Source organism: Chiloscyllium plagiosum, unplaced genomic scaffold (assembly GCF_037043375.1).
Source record: "Chiloscyllium plagiosum isolate Xiang-an unplaced genomic scaffold, Cpla_swu_hap1 HiC_scaffold_45, whole genome shotgun sequence".
NCBI classification, from domain to species: Eukaryota; Metazoa; Chordata; class Chondrichthyes; order Orectolobiformes; family Hemiscylliidae; genus Chiloscyllium; species Chiloscyllium plagiosum.
In genome coordinates, this window is record NW_028270183.1 from 15,667,082 (window position 1) to 15,683,384 (window position 16,303).

At 46.1% G+C, this 16,303-nt stretch overlaps 1 protein-coding gene across 2 annotated transcripts in view; it reads left to right on the forward strand.

The window, feature by feature from the left end:
• Positions 1-16,303, forward strand: part of LOC122552361 (E3 ubiquitin-protein ligase RNF220-like) — a 69,608-nt gene that overhangs the window by 14,866 nt on the left and 38,439 nt on the right. For both annotated transcript variants that reach the window (XM_087983252.1, XM_087983251.1), the window contains exons 3-5: positions 12,382-12,508; positions 12,925-12,973; positions 15,498-15,581. In XM_087983252.1, coding sequence (XP_087839378.1) covers positions 12,382-12,508; positions 12,925-12,973; positions 15,498-15,581 — 260 coding nt within the window. The remainder of the gene's footprint in view (positions 1-12,381; positions 12,509-12,924; positions 12,974-15,497; positions 15,582-16,303) is intronic.

Here is a 16,303-nt window from a genome sequence, read left to right on the forward strand (position 1 = left end):
AGTCCACAACAACCCTTTGAAGGGTAACCCACCCAGGCTCATTCCTCTAAACCCAATACTCTACATTTACCCCTGACTAATGCACCTAATCTACACATCCCTGAGCACTACGGGCAATTTAGCATGGCCAATTCACCGAACCTGGACATTTTTGGACTGTGGGAAGAAACCGGAGCACCTGAAGGAAACCCACGCAGACACGGGGAGAATGTGCAAACTCCCCGTAGACAGGGGTTACCCAAGGCTGGAGTTGAACCTGAGTACCTGTGTGGCAGCCGTGCTGACCACTGAGTCAGTGTGCCATTTTGATGATGTGAATTTGCGATTGAGGTGATGTAGGTTTTAATGGTGATAATGTGGGTTTGATGGAGATAATGTGGGTTTTGGTGATGATGTGGGTTTTGATGGAAATGAAGTGGGGTTTGATGGAGATGGTGTGGGTTTTGATGATGAAGATGTGGGTTTTGATGGAAATGATGTGGAGTTTGATGATGATGATGGTGTGGGTTTTGATGGAGATAATGTGGGTTTTGATGGAGATGGTGTGGGTTTTGATGGTGAAGATATGGGTTTTGACGGTGATGATGTGGGTTTTGATGATGATGGTGTGGCTTTTGATGGTGATGATGTGGGTTATGATGATGATGGCGTGGGTTTGATGGTGATGGTGTGGGTATTGATGGAGATAGTGTGGGATTTGATGATGATGATGTGGGTTTTGATGGAGATGGTGTGGGTTTTGATGATGACGATGTGGGTTTTGATGGAGATAGTGTGGGTTTTGATGGAGATGGTGTGGGTTTTGATGGAGATAGTGTGGGTTTTGATGATGATGATGTGGGATTTGATAGAGATGGTGTGGGTTTTGATGGAGACGGTGTGGGTTTTGATGGAGATGATGATGTGGGTTTTGATGGAGATGGTGTGGGTTTTGATGGAGATGGTGTGGGTTTTGATGGTGATGGTGTGGGGTTTGATGGTGATGATGTGGGTTTTGATGGAGATGTTGTGGGTTTTGATGGAGATGTTGTGGGTTTTGATGGAGATGGTGTGGGTTTTGATGGAGATGGTGTGGGTTTTGATGGTGATGGTGTGGGGTTTGATGGTGATGATGTGGGTTTTGATGGAGATGTTGTGGGTTTTGATGGAGATGTTGTGGGTTTTGATGGAGATGGTGTGGGTTTTGATGGAGATAATGTGGGTTTTGATGGTGGTGATGTGGGATTTGATGATGATGGTGTGGGTTTTGATGGAGATGGTGTGGGTTTTGATGGTGATAATGTGGGTTTTGATGGAGATGGTGTGGGTTTTGATGGTGATAATGTGGGTTTTGATGGAGATGGTGTGGGTTTTGATGGAGATAATGTGGGTTTTGATGGAGATGGTGTGGGTTTTGATGGTGATGATGTGGGTTTTGATGGAGATAATGTGGGTTTTGATGGAGATGGTGTGGGTTTTGATGGTGATGATGTGGGTTTTGATGGTGGTGATGTGGGATTTGATGATGATGGTGTGGGTTTTGATGGAGATGGTGTGGGTTTTGATGGTGATGATGCGGGTTTTGATGATGATGGTGTGGGTTTTGATGGAGATGATGTGGGTTTTGATAGTGATGGTGTGGGTTTTGATGGTGATGGTGTGGGTTTTGATGGAGATGATGTGGGTTTTGATAGTGATGGTGTGGGTTTTGATGGTGATGGTGTGGGTTTTGATGGAGATGATGTGGGTTTTGATAGTGATGGTGTGGGTTTTGATGGTGATGATGTGGGTTTTGATAGTGATGGTGTGGGTTTTGATGGTGATGGTGTGGGTTTTGATGGAGATGATGTGGGTTTTGATGATGGTGTGGGTTTTTATGATGATGATGTGGGTTTTGATGGAGATGTTTTGGGTTTTGATGGAGAGGGTGTGGGTTTTGATGGTGATGATGTGGGTTTTGATGATAATGATGTGGGTTTTGATGGAGATAGTGTGGGTTTTGATGGAGATGGTGTGGGTTTTGATGGAGATAGTGTGGGTTTTGATGATGAAGATGTGGGATTTGATAGAGATGGTGTGGGTTTTGATGGAGACGGTGTGGGTTTTGATGGAGATGATGTGGGTTTTGATAGTGATGGTGTGGGTTTTGATGGTGATGGTGTGGGTTTTGATGGAGATGATGTGGGTTTTGATGATAGTGTGGGTTTTTATGATGATGATGTGGGTTTTGATGGAGATGTTTTGGGTTTTGATGGAGAGGGTGTGGGTTTTGATGGTGATGATGTGGGTTTTGATGATAATGATGTGGGTTTTGATGGAGATAGTGTGGGTTTTGATGGAGATGGTGTGGGTTTTGATGATGATGATGTGGGATTTGATAGAGATGGTGTGGGTTTTGATGGAGACGGTGTGGGTTTTGATGGAGATGATGATGTGGGTTTTGATGGAGATGGTGTGGGTTTTGATGGAGATGGTGTGGGTTTTGATGGTGATGGTGTGGGGTTTGATGGTGATGATGTGGGTTTTGATGGAGATGTTGTGGGTTTTGATGGAGATGGTGTGGGTTTTGATGGAGATGGTGTGGGTTTTGATGGAGATAATGTGGGTTTTGATGGAGATGGTGTGGGTTTTGATGGTGATGATGTGGGTTTTGATGGTGATGGTGTGGGTTTTGATGGTGGTGATGCGGGTTTTGATGATGATGGTGTGGGTTTTGATGGAGATGGTGTGGGATTTGATAGAGATGGTGTGGGTTTTGATGGTGATGATGTGGGTTTTGATAGTGATGGTGTGGGTTTTGATGGTGATGGTGTGGGTTTTGATAGTGATGGTGTGGGTTTTGATGGTGATGGTGTGGGTCTTGATGGAGATGATGTGGGTTTTGATGATGGTGTGGGTTTTTATGATGATGATGTGGGTTTTGATGGAGATGTTTTGGGTTTTGATGGAGAGGGTGTGGGTTTTGATGGTGATGATGTGGGTTTTGATGGAGATGATGTGGGTTTTGATGATAATGATGTGGGTTTTGATGGAGATGGTGTGGGATTTGATAGAGATGGTGTGGGTTTTGATGGTGATGGTGTGGGTTTTGATGATAATGATGTGGGTTTTGATGGAGATGATGTGGGATTTGATAGAGATGGTGTGGGTTTTGATGATGATGATGTGGGTTTTGATGATGATGATGTGGGATTTGATGGAGATGATGATGTGGGTTTTGATGATGATAATGTGGGTTTTGATGTAGATGATGTGGGTTTTGATGATGATGATGTGGGATTTGATGGTGATGGTGTGAGTTTTGATGATGATAGTGTGGGTTTTGATGGAGATGATGATGTGGGATTTGATGGAGATGATGATGTGGGTTTTGATGATGATAATGTGGGTTTTGATGGAGATGATGTGGGTTTTGATGATGATGATGTGGGTTTTGATGGAGATGGTGTGAGTTTTGATGATGATAATGTGGGTTTTGATGGAGATGATGTGGGTTTTGATGATGATGATGTGGGATTTGATGGAGATGATGATGTGGGATTTGACGGTGATGATGTGGGTTTTGATGATGATAATGTGGGTTTTGATGGAGATGATGTGGGTTTTGATGATGATGATGTGGGATTTGATGGTGATGATGTGGGTTTTGATGAAGATGGTGTGAGTTTTGATGATGATGATGTGGGATTTGATGGTGATGATGTGGGTTTTGATGGTGATGATGTGGGATTTGATGGTGAAGATATGGGCTTTGATGGACATGGTGTGGGTTTTGATGGTGATGATGTGGGTTTTTAATGATGATAATGTGGGTTTTGATTGTGATGATGTGGGTTTTGATGATGATGATGTGGTATTTGATGGTGATGATGTGGGATTTGATGATGATGATGTGGGATTTGATGTTGATGATGTGGGTTTTGATGGAGATGATGTGGGTTTTGATGATGATGATGTGGGATTTGATGATGACGATGTTGGTTTTGATGGTGATGGTGTGGGTTTTGATGATGATGATGTGGGATTTGATGATGATGATGTGGGATTTGATGTTGATGATGTGGGATTTGATAGTAAAGATATGGGCTTTGATGATGATTATGTGGGTTTTGATGGAGATGTTGTGGGTTTTGATGATGATGATGTGGGATTTGATGATGATGATGTGGGATTTGATGTTGATGATGTGGGTTTTGATGATGATGATGTGGTATTTGATGGTGATGATGTGGGATTTGATGATGATGATGTGGGATTTGATGTTGATGATGTGGGTTTTGATGATGATGATGTGGGTTTTGATGGAGATGATGTGGGTTTTGATGATGATGATGTGGGATTTGATGATGATGATGTTGGTTTTGATGGTGATGATGTGGGTTTTGATGATGATGATGTGGGTTTTGATGGTGATGATGTGGGATTTGATGGTGATGATGTGGGTTTTGATGGAGATGATGTGGGTTTTGATGGTGATGATGTGGGTTTTGATGGAGATGATGTGGGATTTGATGATGATGATGTTGGTTTTGATGGTGATGGTGTGGGTTTTGATGGTAATGATGTGGGTTTTGATGATGATGATGTGGGTTTTGATGGTGATGATGTGGGTTTTGATGGTGATGATGTGGGTTTTGATGGAGATGATGTGGGATTTGATGATGATGATGTGGGTTTTGATGGTGATGATGTGGGTTTTGATGGAGATGGTGTGGGTTTTGATGGAGATGGTGTGGGTTTTGATGGAGATGGTGTGGGTTTTGATGATGATGGTGTGGGTTTTGATGATGATTGTGTGGGTTTTGATGGAGATGGTGTGGGTTTTGATGATGATTGTGTGGGTTTTGATGGAGATGATGTGGGTTTTGATGGTGATGGTGTGGGTTTTGATGATGATGGTGTGGGTTTTGATGGAGATGGTGTGGGTTTTGATGGAGATGGTGTGGGTTTTGATGATGATGATGATGTGGGTTTTGATGATGATGATGGTGTGGGTTTTGATGGAGATGGTGTGGGTTTTGATGGAGATGGTGTGGGTTTTGATGATGATTGTGTGGGTTTTGATGGAGATGGTGTGGGTTTTGATGGAGATGGTGTGGGTTTTGATGATGATTGTGTGGGTTTTGATGGAGATGGTGTGGGTTTTGATGGAGATGGTGTGGGTTTTGATGATGATTGTGTGGGTTTTGATGGGGATGGTGTGGGTTTTGATGATGATTGTGTGGGTTTTGATGGAGATGGTGTGGGTTTTGATGGAGATGGTGTGGGTTTTGATGATGATGATGATGTGGGTTTTGATGGAGATGGTGTGGGTTTTGATGGAGATGGTGTGGGTTTTGATGGTGATGGTGTGGGTTTTGATGATGATGATGATGTGGGTTTTGATGGAGATGGTGTGGGTTTTGATGGAGATGGTGTGGGTTTTGATGATGATGATGATGTGGGTTTTGATGATGATGATGATGTGGGTTTTGATGGAGATGGTGTGGGTTTTGATGGTAATGATGTGGGTTTTGATGATGATGATGTGGGTTTTGATGGTGATGATGTGGGTTTTGATGGAGATGATGTGGGATTTGATGATGATGATGTGGGTTTTGATGGTGATGATGTGGGTTTTGATGGAGATGATGTGGGATTTGATGATGATGATGTGGGTTTTGATGGTGATGATGTGGGTTTTGATGGAGATGGTGTGGGTTTTGATGGAGATGGTGTGGGTTTTGATGGAGATGGTGTGGGTTTTGATGATGATGGTGTGGGTTTTGATGATGATTGTGTGGGTTTTGATGGAGATGGTGTGGGTTTTGATGATGATTGTGTGGGTTTTGATGGAGATGATGTGGGTTTTGATGGTGATGGTGTGGGTTTTGATGATGATTGTGTGGGTTTTGATGGAGATGGTGTGGGTTTTGATGGAGATGGTGTGGGTTTTGATGATGATTGTGTGGGTTTTGATGGAGATGGTGTGGGTTTTGATGGAGATGGTGTGGGTTTTGATGATGATGATGATGTGGGTTTTGATGATGATGATGGTGTGGGTTTTGATGGAGATGGTGTGGGTTTTGATGGAGATGGTGTGGGTTTTGATGATGATTGTGTGGGTTTTGATGGAGATGGTGTGGGTTTTGATGGAGATGGTGTGGGTTTTGATGATGATTGTGTGGGTTTTGATGGAGATGGTGTGGGTTTTGATGGAGATGGTGTGGGTTTTGATGATGATGATGATGTGGGTTTTGATGGAGATGGTGTGGGTTTTGATGGAGATGGTGTGGGTTTTGATGGGGATGGTGTGGGTTTTGATGATGATGATGATGTGGGTTTTGATGATGATGATGGTGTGGGTTTTGATGGAGATGGTGTGGGTTTTGATGATGATGGTGTGGGTTTTGATGGTGATGATGTGGGCTCCCTGACTGGACCAGAATAACTATCCCAATCAGGGAACTCATATTCTGTAAGGTCCAGCTGGTTGACCTTATTATAATCACTATACCCCTTGTCCTCAGAGTCCGAGGACACAGGTCAGTCTTTCTTTGTAACTCCTCCTCCCAGGTTTGTCCAACTCTGCCTCTGACATGGGCAGTGTGTAATACAGAGTAGCTCACCTCTTGTGCTCAGAGCGTCTTGGAAGAAATTCATCCAATCTTCAGGTGGCAAAAGTATCGAGGCTGTGACATCCACCGCGTCCATCTCAGATTTTGAGGTATCTTCAACATTTTTACCGGTAGGGAGAATTCACAGGTCCCGGAACAGTTGTAAAGTATGTCGAGGTGTCGGGCATGTCTTGCTCCCATTTGCAAGTTTGCAGCTTTCATATGGTCCATGTGCCTCTTCAGGATTTGAACTTTATACATCACTGCACCTGACCTCATGTCGACCATGCCTCTTGCTCATCTAGGGCTGTTCCTGTGATTTCTACACAAAACTTCACCCCCTGAAATAAGTTACCTCTCTCGCTTAGCGGAGTATTTTAACTGCTTGGCCGAAGCTTGGCTTTGTTTAGGTGCTGTGGGCTGACCTAGGGACCCTCTGTTCAGGATATTTTAAATTAGATTCCCTACAGTATGGAAACAGGTCATTTGGCCCAACAATCCACACTGACCCTCCGAAGAGTAACACACCCTAACCCATTCCCCTACCCTATATTTACCCCTGACTAATGTACCTGACACAATGGGCAATTTAGCATGGCCAATTCACCCTAACCTGCACATCTTTGGCCTGTGGGAGGAAACTGGAGCACCCAGAGGAAACCCACACAGACACGGGGAGAATGTGCAAACTCCACACAGACAGTCGCCTGAGGTGGGAATTGAACCCGGGTCCCTGTCACTGTGAGGCAGCAGTGCTAACCACTGAGCCACCATGCCACCCTGTGTCCTGAGTGGGGCTACGCAATTCCCTTCACTCGAGTGGCATTCCCGAAACTCAGTCGGACCTATGAGGTTGTCCACTTCCATCGGAATACTCTGCAACTCGTGTGCACATTGTCCAATGATAAAGCCAGTTGTAGTGCCAGTTTGACGTCCAGTTGGGTTTCAGCTAGTAAGCGCTTTTCCATGATTGCATCATTAATCCCACATCCCAAACAGTTCCTTAGCATCTCAATAAGGATTAAACCAAAGTCACATGCCTCTGTCAGTCATCTTAACCTTGTCAAAAATCCCAACACGATTTCCCTTGTTCTCAAATTGCTGAGTAAAACCAATAGAGTCTCAGAATTAGAGGAGGTTTGGGGTCTTTAAGATTCCTAAATTAATTCTGTCAACCCTTGAAAGATTTTAGTATCTGGTGCCTCAGGGAAAGCTAGACTCCTAATAACCGAAAAAGCTCTGGGTCCACAAGCTGTCAGGAGAATTACTCGTTGCTTTTCATCTGCCCCAATGTCATTTGCCCAGAAAAAAATAATGCATTCATTCCACACCCTGGGCCCAGTGTCCAATGGCAGGAGTGAACGAATCAAGCTTCCCAAATAAGGGAATGATGCCAGAAATGCTTACCCAGAACCAAAGACGACTGTCGCGAACAAATTTCTTCAGGAAGGTGCTTTTCTCTCGTTGTCACTGAAATAACACCCACAGAGGCAGGTCCTGCCCCATTTCCTGCTGTTTCTGTTGGAATGCTGGTTTCCACCTGTGTGAACACTGATGGGTTCAACATCTGCACCTTTCACATGTCAAACACTGATTGCTGTCCACGGCCATTGTGAATCTTTACCCAGTCACTTCAGAAGAGGATTCATCATCTCCCACGTGCTAAGAAAGACGTTTTGGATTAACGGGGTTGGTAGCACAGAGGAACGAAGCCAGCTCTTCCACACCAGAAAGGGTTGGAATTGTGTGACCGATTCGGACATTGTCGTGTTTCAGTGTTACTCCTGCGCTGTGCCCTAGGGGGTGATTTCAGCATCCAACCTCCGTATCCCATGGTGATACTACTGGCACCGTCTGCCCTCGAATGCCAAATTTTCGTTCTCGTTTTCAAATCCTCTCCAGGCTTGTGTTTGTGCCCGTAATCTTCTCGAACCCTGCACAATCCTGACATTCCTCGAATTTCACCTCCTTATGCTTCCCTGATTTTGATGACACCCTTCCATCACTGTAAACCTACCTCACTGAGCATATGATGGTCGCCTCTCTGAGGGTCTACTTTCTCCGGCTCTGTGAAGACTTTAAGAGATGGGGGGGGCGGTTTTTCTCCCCTCCATTCGAGGTGCTATATAAACACAAAGTTGTTGTTGGATGCAGAGAAGTTGCAGCGCTGTGTGGATGGGACAAGAAGCTGGATGGGAAGACAAAATGGCTGACAGTCCTTGACATCTACTAGAGCTGCAAATACCCTTGCTGCCTGGAATAACATGGCTGATTTGACCAATAAAACAAGGCTTGCGGTCCTTGAAGCAGACATGTTAAGAAGGAGGTGGGATACATGTTGACATAAAAGCAGAAGTAGGCCATCGGCCCTTCCATGATGTTTCACCATTCGATGAGATCATGGCTGACCTATGGCCTAACTGCCCGCGGACCATATCCTGTAAAACTTTGCTTAACAAACACGTACCTCTTTCTAGATTTAGAATGATTTGGAGATGCCGGTGTTGGACTGGGGTGTACAAAGTTAAAAACTACACAACACCAGGTTATAGTCCAACAGGTTTAGTTGGATGCACTAGCTTTCGGAGCGCCGCTCCTTTAACCACCCGATGAAGCGCTCCGAAAGCTAGTGCATCCAACTAAACCTGTTGGACTATAACCTGGCGTTATGTTGTTTTTAACTTAGATTTAAAACGAACAACTGACCCACTGCTGTTTGAGGAAGAGAGTTCCAAAGCTCTCCCACTCTTTGTGTATCGGAACGCTTCCTGGCCCGAATTCTCAGACCGTACCCCTTAGTTCGGAAATCTCACCACCTGGCACCATGTGAGGGTTAAAAATGAGGCATTGTGTAGATGTGAAAGTTAATGTCAACGAATAAATATTCAGTCCTGACTCCCGGGGCAAAATGTTAACAGAGCTGTTTGCATTCTCTAACCCTGCAACTGGTGTTTGACAGTGCGAACACCCTACCCACCCCCTCCTCCAACTGCAAAGGCAGTGCCACTCTCTCAGTCTGTGTGGGTCATTGTGTGGATAATGAGCTGATAGTCATTCAGTACTGCCTTTTCCCAGGAGCTCAGGACGTGGCCCATTGGCCATTGAGCTGATTGACACTGTGCTTGGGTGAACTGATCATCAGCCAGTCAGGCTCCACTTCTGAATGGCCATGCCTCTGAACAATAAGTGAATTGTGGCCTCTGCAGTGCTATGATAATAGAATCCTCACAGTGTGGGGGCAGGCCATTCGGTCCATCGAGTCACATTGACCCTCCAAAGAGCATCCTACCCCATCACTGTATCTCTCATGGTGAACTCACCTGATGTGCCCATCCCTGGGCACTAGGGGGTAGTTTAATAAGGCCAACCCACCCTAACCTGTACACCTTTGGATTGTGGAAGAACACCCACGATGCTCCAAAGAGCAATCCACCCAGATCCATCCCCTTCATCCTGTATTTACAAGACCACTCCACCTCACGTGCATATCCCTGAACACTACGGGCAATTTATAATGGCTAATCCACCTGCACATCTTTGGACTGTGGGAGGAAACCCATGCAGACACAGAGAGAATGTGCAAACTCCACACAGACTGAGGCTGGAATCAAACCTGGGTCCCTGGTGCTGTGAGGCAGCAGTGCTAACCACTGAGCCGCTGTGCTGTGGGGAGGTGAAGGAAAGTAACTGGACTCCAGGACACAGTCTCAATGCTGAAGGATGATGCTGATACGACGCTGTAACAGGCTCCATTTTGGAGCAAGGAGCCAACATCACGGCATCATCTCTTCCTTCATCGCATGCCCTTTTCCAAAACATGGAGGTCGGAAGCAGCGAGCCTGTCAAAGTGGACCATCTGCAGCTTCCTCATAGCATGGGTTAGGTTTATACAGCCCTTTCTCTGCCCTGGATAAATGCAAAAGGCACCCCGACTCCCCAACCACCATCAGCCATCTGGGGGCCTTTCCAAGTCCTATCCCAGTTGTCCTGATGGGTTTACAGTGTGGGCAGCGTGTGCTGGACACTGTCACACATTCAGACATCACCAACACTGCTTCCTGCACCGTGACAATGGGAGACTGGGACTAGGGGAACAGGAACATCGATGTTCCAGACACAATACAATATCTTACGCACCCCCCCGCCCCATGCCCATTTAAGGTAGCTGTGTGAGCTGCTCACTCCTTTGTGGCTCTCTGGTCACTGCAGAGTGCCAGATGATGGATGGGGGATTATCGGTGATGGATGGTGAACAATGGGTCATGGACAGTGGGTGACAATGGTCAAAGGTTAATCGAGAATGGCAGACGATGGGTACGAACTGTTAGTGATAGAGAGAGAAAGAGGAATGAATGACTGGCATCATTCTGAGCAGTGGGTGGTTTAGATTAGATTCCATACAGTGTGGAAACAGGCCCTTCGGCCCAACCAGTCCACACCGACCCTCCAAAGAGTAACACACCTAGACCCACTTCCCTCTGACTAATACATCTATCACTATGGGCAATTTAGCATGGCCAACTCACTCGACCTCCACACCTTTGGACTGTTGGAGGAAACCAGAGCACCCAGAGGAAACCCATGCAGACACGGGGAGAACGTGCAAACTCCACACAGATAGTCACCCGAGGCTAGAATCAAACCTGGGATGCTGGTGCTGTGATGCAGCAGTGCTAACCACTGTGTCACCATGCCAGTGGGTCAGTGGGTAATCAGTGGGTGATCAATGGGTGATCAGTGGATGATCAATGGATGATCAGTGGGTGATCAATGGGCAATCAGTGGGTGATCAGTAGGTAATCAATGGGCAATTGGTGGATGATCAGTGGATGGTCAGTGGGTGATCAATGGGTGATCAATGGATGATCAATGGGTGATCAGTGGCTGATCAATGGGTGATCAGTGGGTGGTCAGTGGGTGGTCAGTAGGCAATCAATGGGCGATCAGTGGATGACCTCTGGGTGATCACTGGGTGATCAGTGCTCCAATGTGTTTTGGGGCCATTGTGATGAATGAGGAGAGGTCTCCTCTTGCTGCCCGCCTGTGGTGGAGAGAGATCCCATTGCTGGCAGGAAGTTCGAACCAGCTACAGGAATTAGAGGCGGGGGGGGCTAGTGAAAAGGTTTGAAGGTTCGTGGGACTATGGACCGTGGCATTTACCCTGAACAGAATGTGGCAAGAAAGAATCCACAGAGGAAGGGAGGTGGGGAATGATCAAATCTCCCAGGGGGAGTAGATCAGGATGTTATCATGGGTGTAACCTGTGCTCAAACGGGAAGGGCCATTAGGTGGGCAGGATGCCAGGGGGGACGTTAATGCCATAGTCTTGGACCTCAGTAAGAGGCTAGAGGCTGATTGACAATCAGATCGAGGGAAGAAACAAGATGGGACAGCGCAGTGAATTATTGAAGGAAACTTGTTGATACAATTGGTTCAATTGGTGATGAAGCTGCTGCCCTCCTTAATCACACCCGTCCAGATTCACAAACGTCTTTCTTTCAACACTACAACAACTTGCCCTTACATAGCACCTTTCAATTTGAGAAATGCCCAATGATGCTTGCTGTTGGAAGAGGTAGGTGCTGCCTGAGTTCGGCATCTCACTCAGTGCAACATGCAGCGCTCCTGGATCATCACAGCACAGGTCAGGGTGCACAGGTCAGGGTGCACAGGTCAGGGTGCGCAGGTCAGCATCACCCAGAACACGAGGACCGAGGGTTTAAAGCTGAACCAAACTGACACCTCTCAGAATCGATGGGGAGACAGGGCTCACTGTTTGATGGCTCTTTGATTACCTTCCTTGTAGATGCTAAGACCACACATGACTGCTCCACATTTCTACGGTGCCCGCTGTGCCAGGAGGAGCTAAAACGAGGAGATCTCCAGCAACATCTACAGCACGAACTGGAGAGACTAACCACAGTCAACCCCAGGTCTGAGTTCAGGGCTTTCTGGGATTTTCATAGCTGCTTCTGCATTGGCTCCCCACATCCTTGTCACGTCTTTAGGAAACCTCTCTAACCTCTCACCACCTCCCTATCTCATCATCTCTCTCACCCTCACTTTCCCCTATCTCACTGTCTCCCTCAATCTCACCTTTCCCTTTCTCACTAACTCCCTCAGTCTCATCTCCCTCAGTCTCATCTCCCTCAGTCTCATTCCTGCTTTTTCACCATCCCCCTCAATCTCACCTTTCCCTTTCTCCCCATCTCCCTCACTCTCACCTCCCCCTTCCTCACCATCACCTGAGGGTGTGTCTAAGTCTCCATTTGATCCCATAAACCCACTGTATGGTTTGCCGATGTCCCTCTCTGACTGGCTAACATTAATGTGCGCTTGTTTCTTTCAGCTGTGAGGAGGACCATCCGAAGGAGAGTGCATCGCTGCTCCTGATGCAGGTCATTAACAGCTCATCTCTCTCTCTTGCCCTGAAAGAATGGAGTAAATCATGATAATCTCTTTCAATTCTGCTTTTTGTCATTGGTTTGAATGTCACATTAGGATGGTGGTAGAACAAAGCCTGCCTGTATTCCACTTTCTGACATTGGTCTGTAAAACAGAGCCCAAATATTGCCAAAAGGAAAATACTATTGTCAGAGATTTGAAAAGCTATATTCCACAATATTCTGCTTTCTACTCTCTTTGTCTCTCTCCATTGCTGAAAACCGTAAGATTTTGGAAAGGGAGCGATAATTCTGAGATGTAGGTTTGCTCGCTGAGTTCGCGAGCATCCAGAACCTCAACATGAGCTACAAATTTTTTCAAAACTCGCTCGGGAGTGATAGTGTCATGGATCAGACCAGACCCCCCCCTCAAAATATTCTGAGCAGGTAGCCCAGGCCTAGATTTTTGTATTTTAAAAGGAAATGTAAGATATTGTGTTTGAGATGGAATTCAGTCGGTCAAATCACTTGATGTTAAACAAAACACAATTTATTCAAAAACTGTAGTTAAAATGCAAGAAAAGAAAGAAGCATTTAGAATAACTTAACTCTATTGGAAAACTTAACAGAATAATAGAGGCAGTAACTATTATTAATTAACTGTTCCAATATAGTTATATCCCGTAAGCACACACCTTGGGGAAAAAAGGCAAATTCAGAAATCAGATTTTTTTCACATGTAACACCCGCAATATGAAGAGACCTCCAGTTTCTAGCTGTAACCGACAGAGGGGAAAAAATAGCTTCTACCTCTTCAAACCTCCAGCAGCTCCTGCTGAATCTAAAAGCTGAAAATAAACTAGAAATCCTGGGCTGTGACAGCAGGCCACACCCAGCCAGGCTGCTTGTATTGTTCCAACTTTTTAAAAAAACCCTTAGGCCTCACAATCTGTTTACATTATCACAGACCACTCGGTGCCTCCTGTTCAATCTCTCTCTTAGCAGAAATCTGGACAAAATATGCCTCTTAACACCATAGCATCACTACAATAGGTACCATCTCCTGAATACCAGCCTCTGTAGCCATCCTAATGGCTAACAGGATTGCCCTGACTGGATGTGAGGTTAGGAGGGGTTTTAGATGGATTGGCCCCATATGGACCAGGCGCTGGTTACAGCTCAGCATTGAAATACTACAGATACAGAAAATCTGAAAAGTAAACCTAGCAAAGTTGGTAAGCGTCAGGTGAGACCTCAGGGTCAGCGACCCATGGTCAGAATGGGCACATGTGAGAAATGGAGCTGGTTTATGCAGGAGCAGAGGGTAGGAAGGAGATCAGGTGAAAAATGAAAAGGGCGGGTTGGCAGCAAATAAATTCTAGTCCAACCAGCAATGTCCACATTCAATGAAGTAATACTTTTAAGGTTTGAGACTGCCTGGATTTCACTAGGGTCACAATCTGCAGAAGCAAAGTGGAATATGTTGCATCAACCCCACCATCACAATGGCTCAGTGATTAGCACTGCTGCCTCACAGTGCTGGGGACCTGGGTTCGATTCCAGCCTCAGGCGACTGTCTGTGTGGAGTTTGCACATACTCACTGTGTCTGCGTGGGTGTGCTCTGGTTTCCTCCCACAGTCCAAAGATGTGCAGGTTAGGGTGGATTGGCCATGCTAAATTGCCTGTAGTGTTCAGGGATGTGCAGGTTAGGGTGGATTGGCCATGCTAAATTGCCCATAGTGTTCAGGGATGTGCAGGTTAGGGTGGATTGGCCATGCTAAATTGCCCATAGTGTTCAGGGATGTGTAGGTTAAGTATATTAGTCAGGGGTAAAATGTAGAGTAATTGGGTGGGGGAATGGGTCTGGGTGGGTTACTCTTCAGAGGGTCAATGTGGATGGTTGGACTGAAGGGCTTGTTTCCACACTGTAGGAATTCTATGATATCTTCCCCCTGAGACTGACATTTTTTTCCCAAGGAAACAACTGGAAAGAATGGGATGGGGGATTTAATTTGGAGAGGGACCAGCATAAGGCGAGTGTTGAAGAACGCTGGAGGTGGGTCGACTCCAGGTGAGTCTAATGCCTGGTGATTCCCTCAAGAGCAGCATTGGAGAGGAGGCAATTGGAGGGACCTGTGAACGCATAGAGAACAAATGGAGTCATGAGTTCAAATTGATGGTGGCAAGGTCTTGGGGATATACAGCCCCGATTTAAGAGAAAAACATTTTCTGTGTTGCTTCTCACTGAGGTAAGTGGTTACAGTGTAAGCCCAAATCAAAACTGAAAAGGCTGCAGATGCTGCAAATCAGAAACAAAATCAGAAGTTGCTGGAAAAGCTCAGCAGGTCTGGCAGCACCTGTGGAGAGAAATCAGGGTTAACGTTTCGGGTCCGGTGACCCTTCCTCAGAATTGGAAAGCGCCGGAAAACCCTTGACTGATTGCAAAGCTGAACTCTCTCCAGTTATCCTCAGAAAACAAAGAGTGTGATTCCAATGTCCTGGCTGGTCACTGTATTAATGCGTCCTCTCTTTCCTCAGTCTCCTCCCATTAAGGAAGAGATGGAGTCTCCCAGTGGCTCACCAGTGTCCACAGATCAGGGCCATCATTTGGAAAGACAGCAGGTGAGAAGTGGAATTAGTGACAACTCTTTTTTTAATTTCAAAAATATACTTTATTCATTAAAATATTTTGATGATCTGTACAATTGGTCATGCCATACATACATCAACATCTTTGCATACAAAGATCGAGTAATCAAACATATGTACAGGTACTATCCATATATTTAGCTGAGGCTTCAGTGGAGCCCACATACTGCGTGGGCTCCTGTTCTTTGGCAGGCAGACCTTACACAATGGTCTTTCCCCACCGCGCCTTGGCGGCAGCCGCCCCAAGCTTCAGCGCGTCCCTCAACACGTAGTCCTGGACCTTGGAATGTGCCAAACCGCAACACTCAATTGGGGTCAGCTTCTTCAGTTGGAAGATCAACAGGTTTCGGACCGCCCAGAGAGCGTCCTTCACTGAGTTGATGATCCTCCAGGCACAGTTGATGTTCGTCTCAGTGTGCATCCCAGGGAACAGGCCGTAGAGCATGGAGTCCCGCGTCACGGCGCTACTCGGGACGAACCTCGACAAACACCACTGCATTCCTCTCCAGACTTCTTCTGCGTAGGCACATTCCAGAAGGAGGTGTGTGACAGTCTCGTCCCCCCCCGCAGCCGCTTCGAGGGCAGCGTGCGGTGCGGCCGAGAGTCTGGGCGTGCATAAAGGATCTCACAGGCATAGCCCTTCTCACCACCAGCCAAGCCATGTCTTGGTGTTTGTTGGAAAGTTCTGACGATGA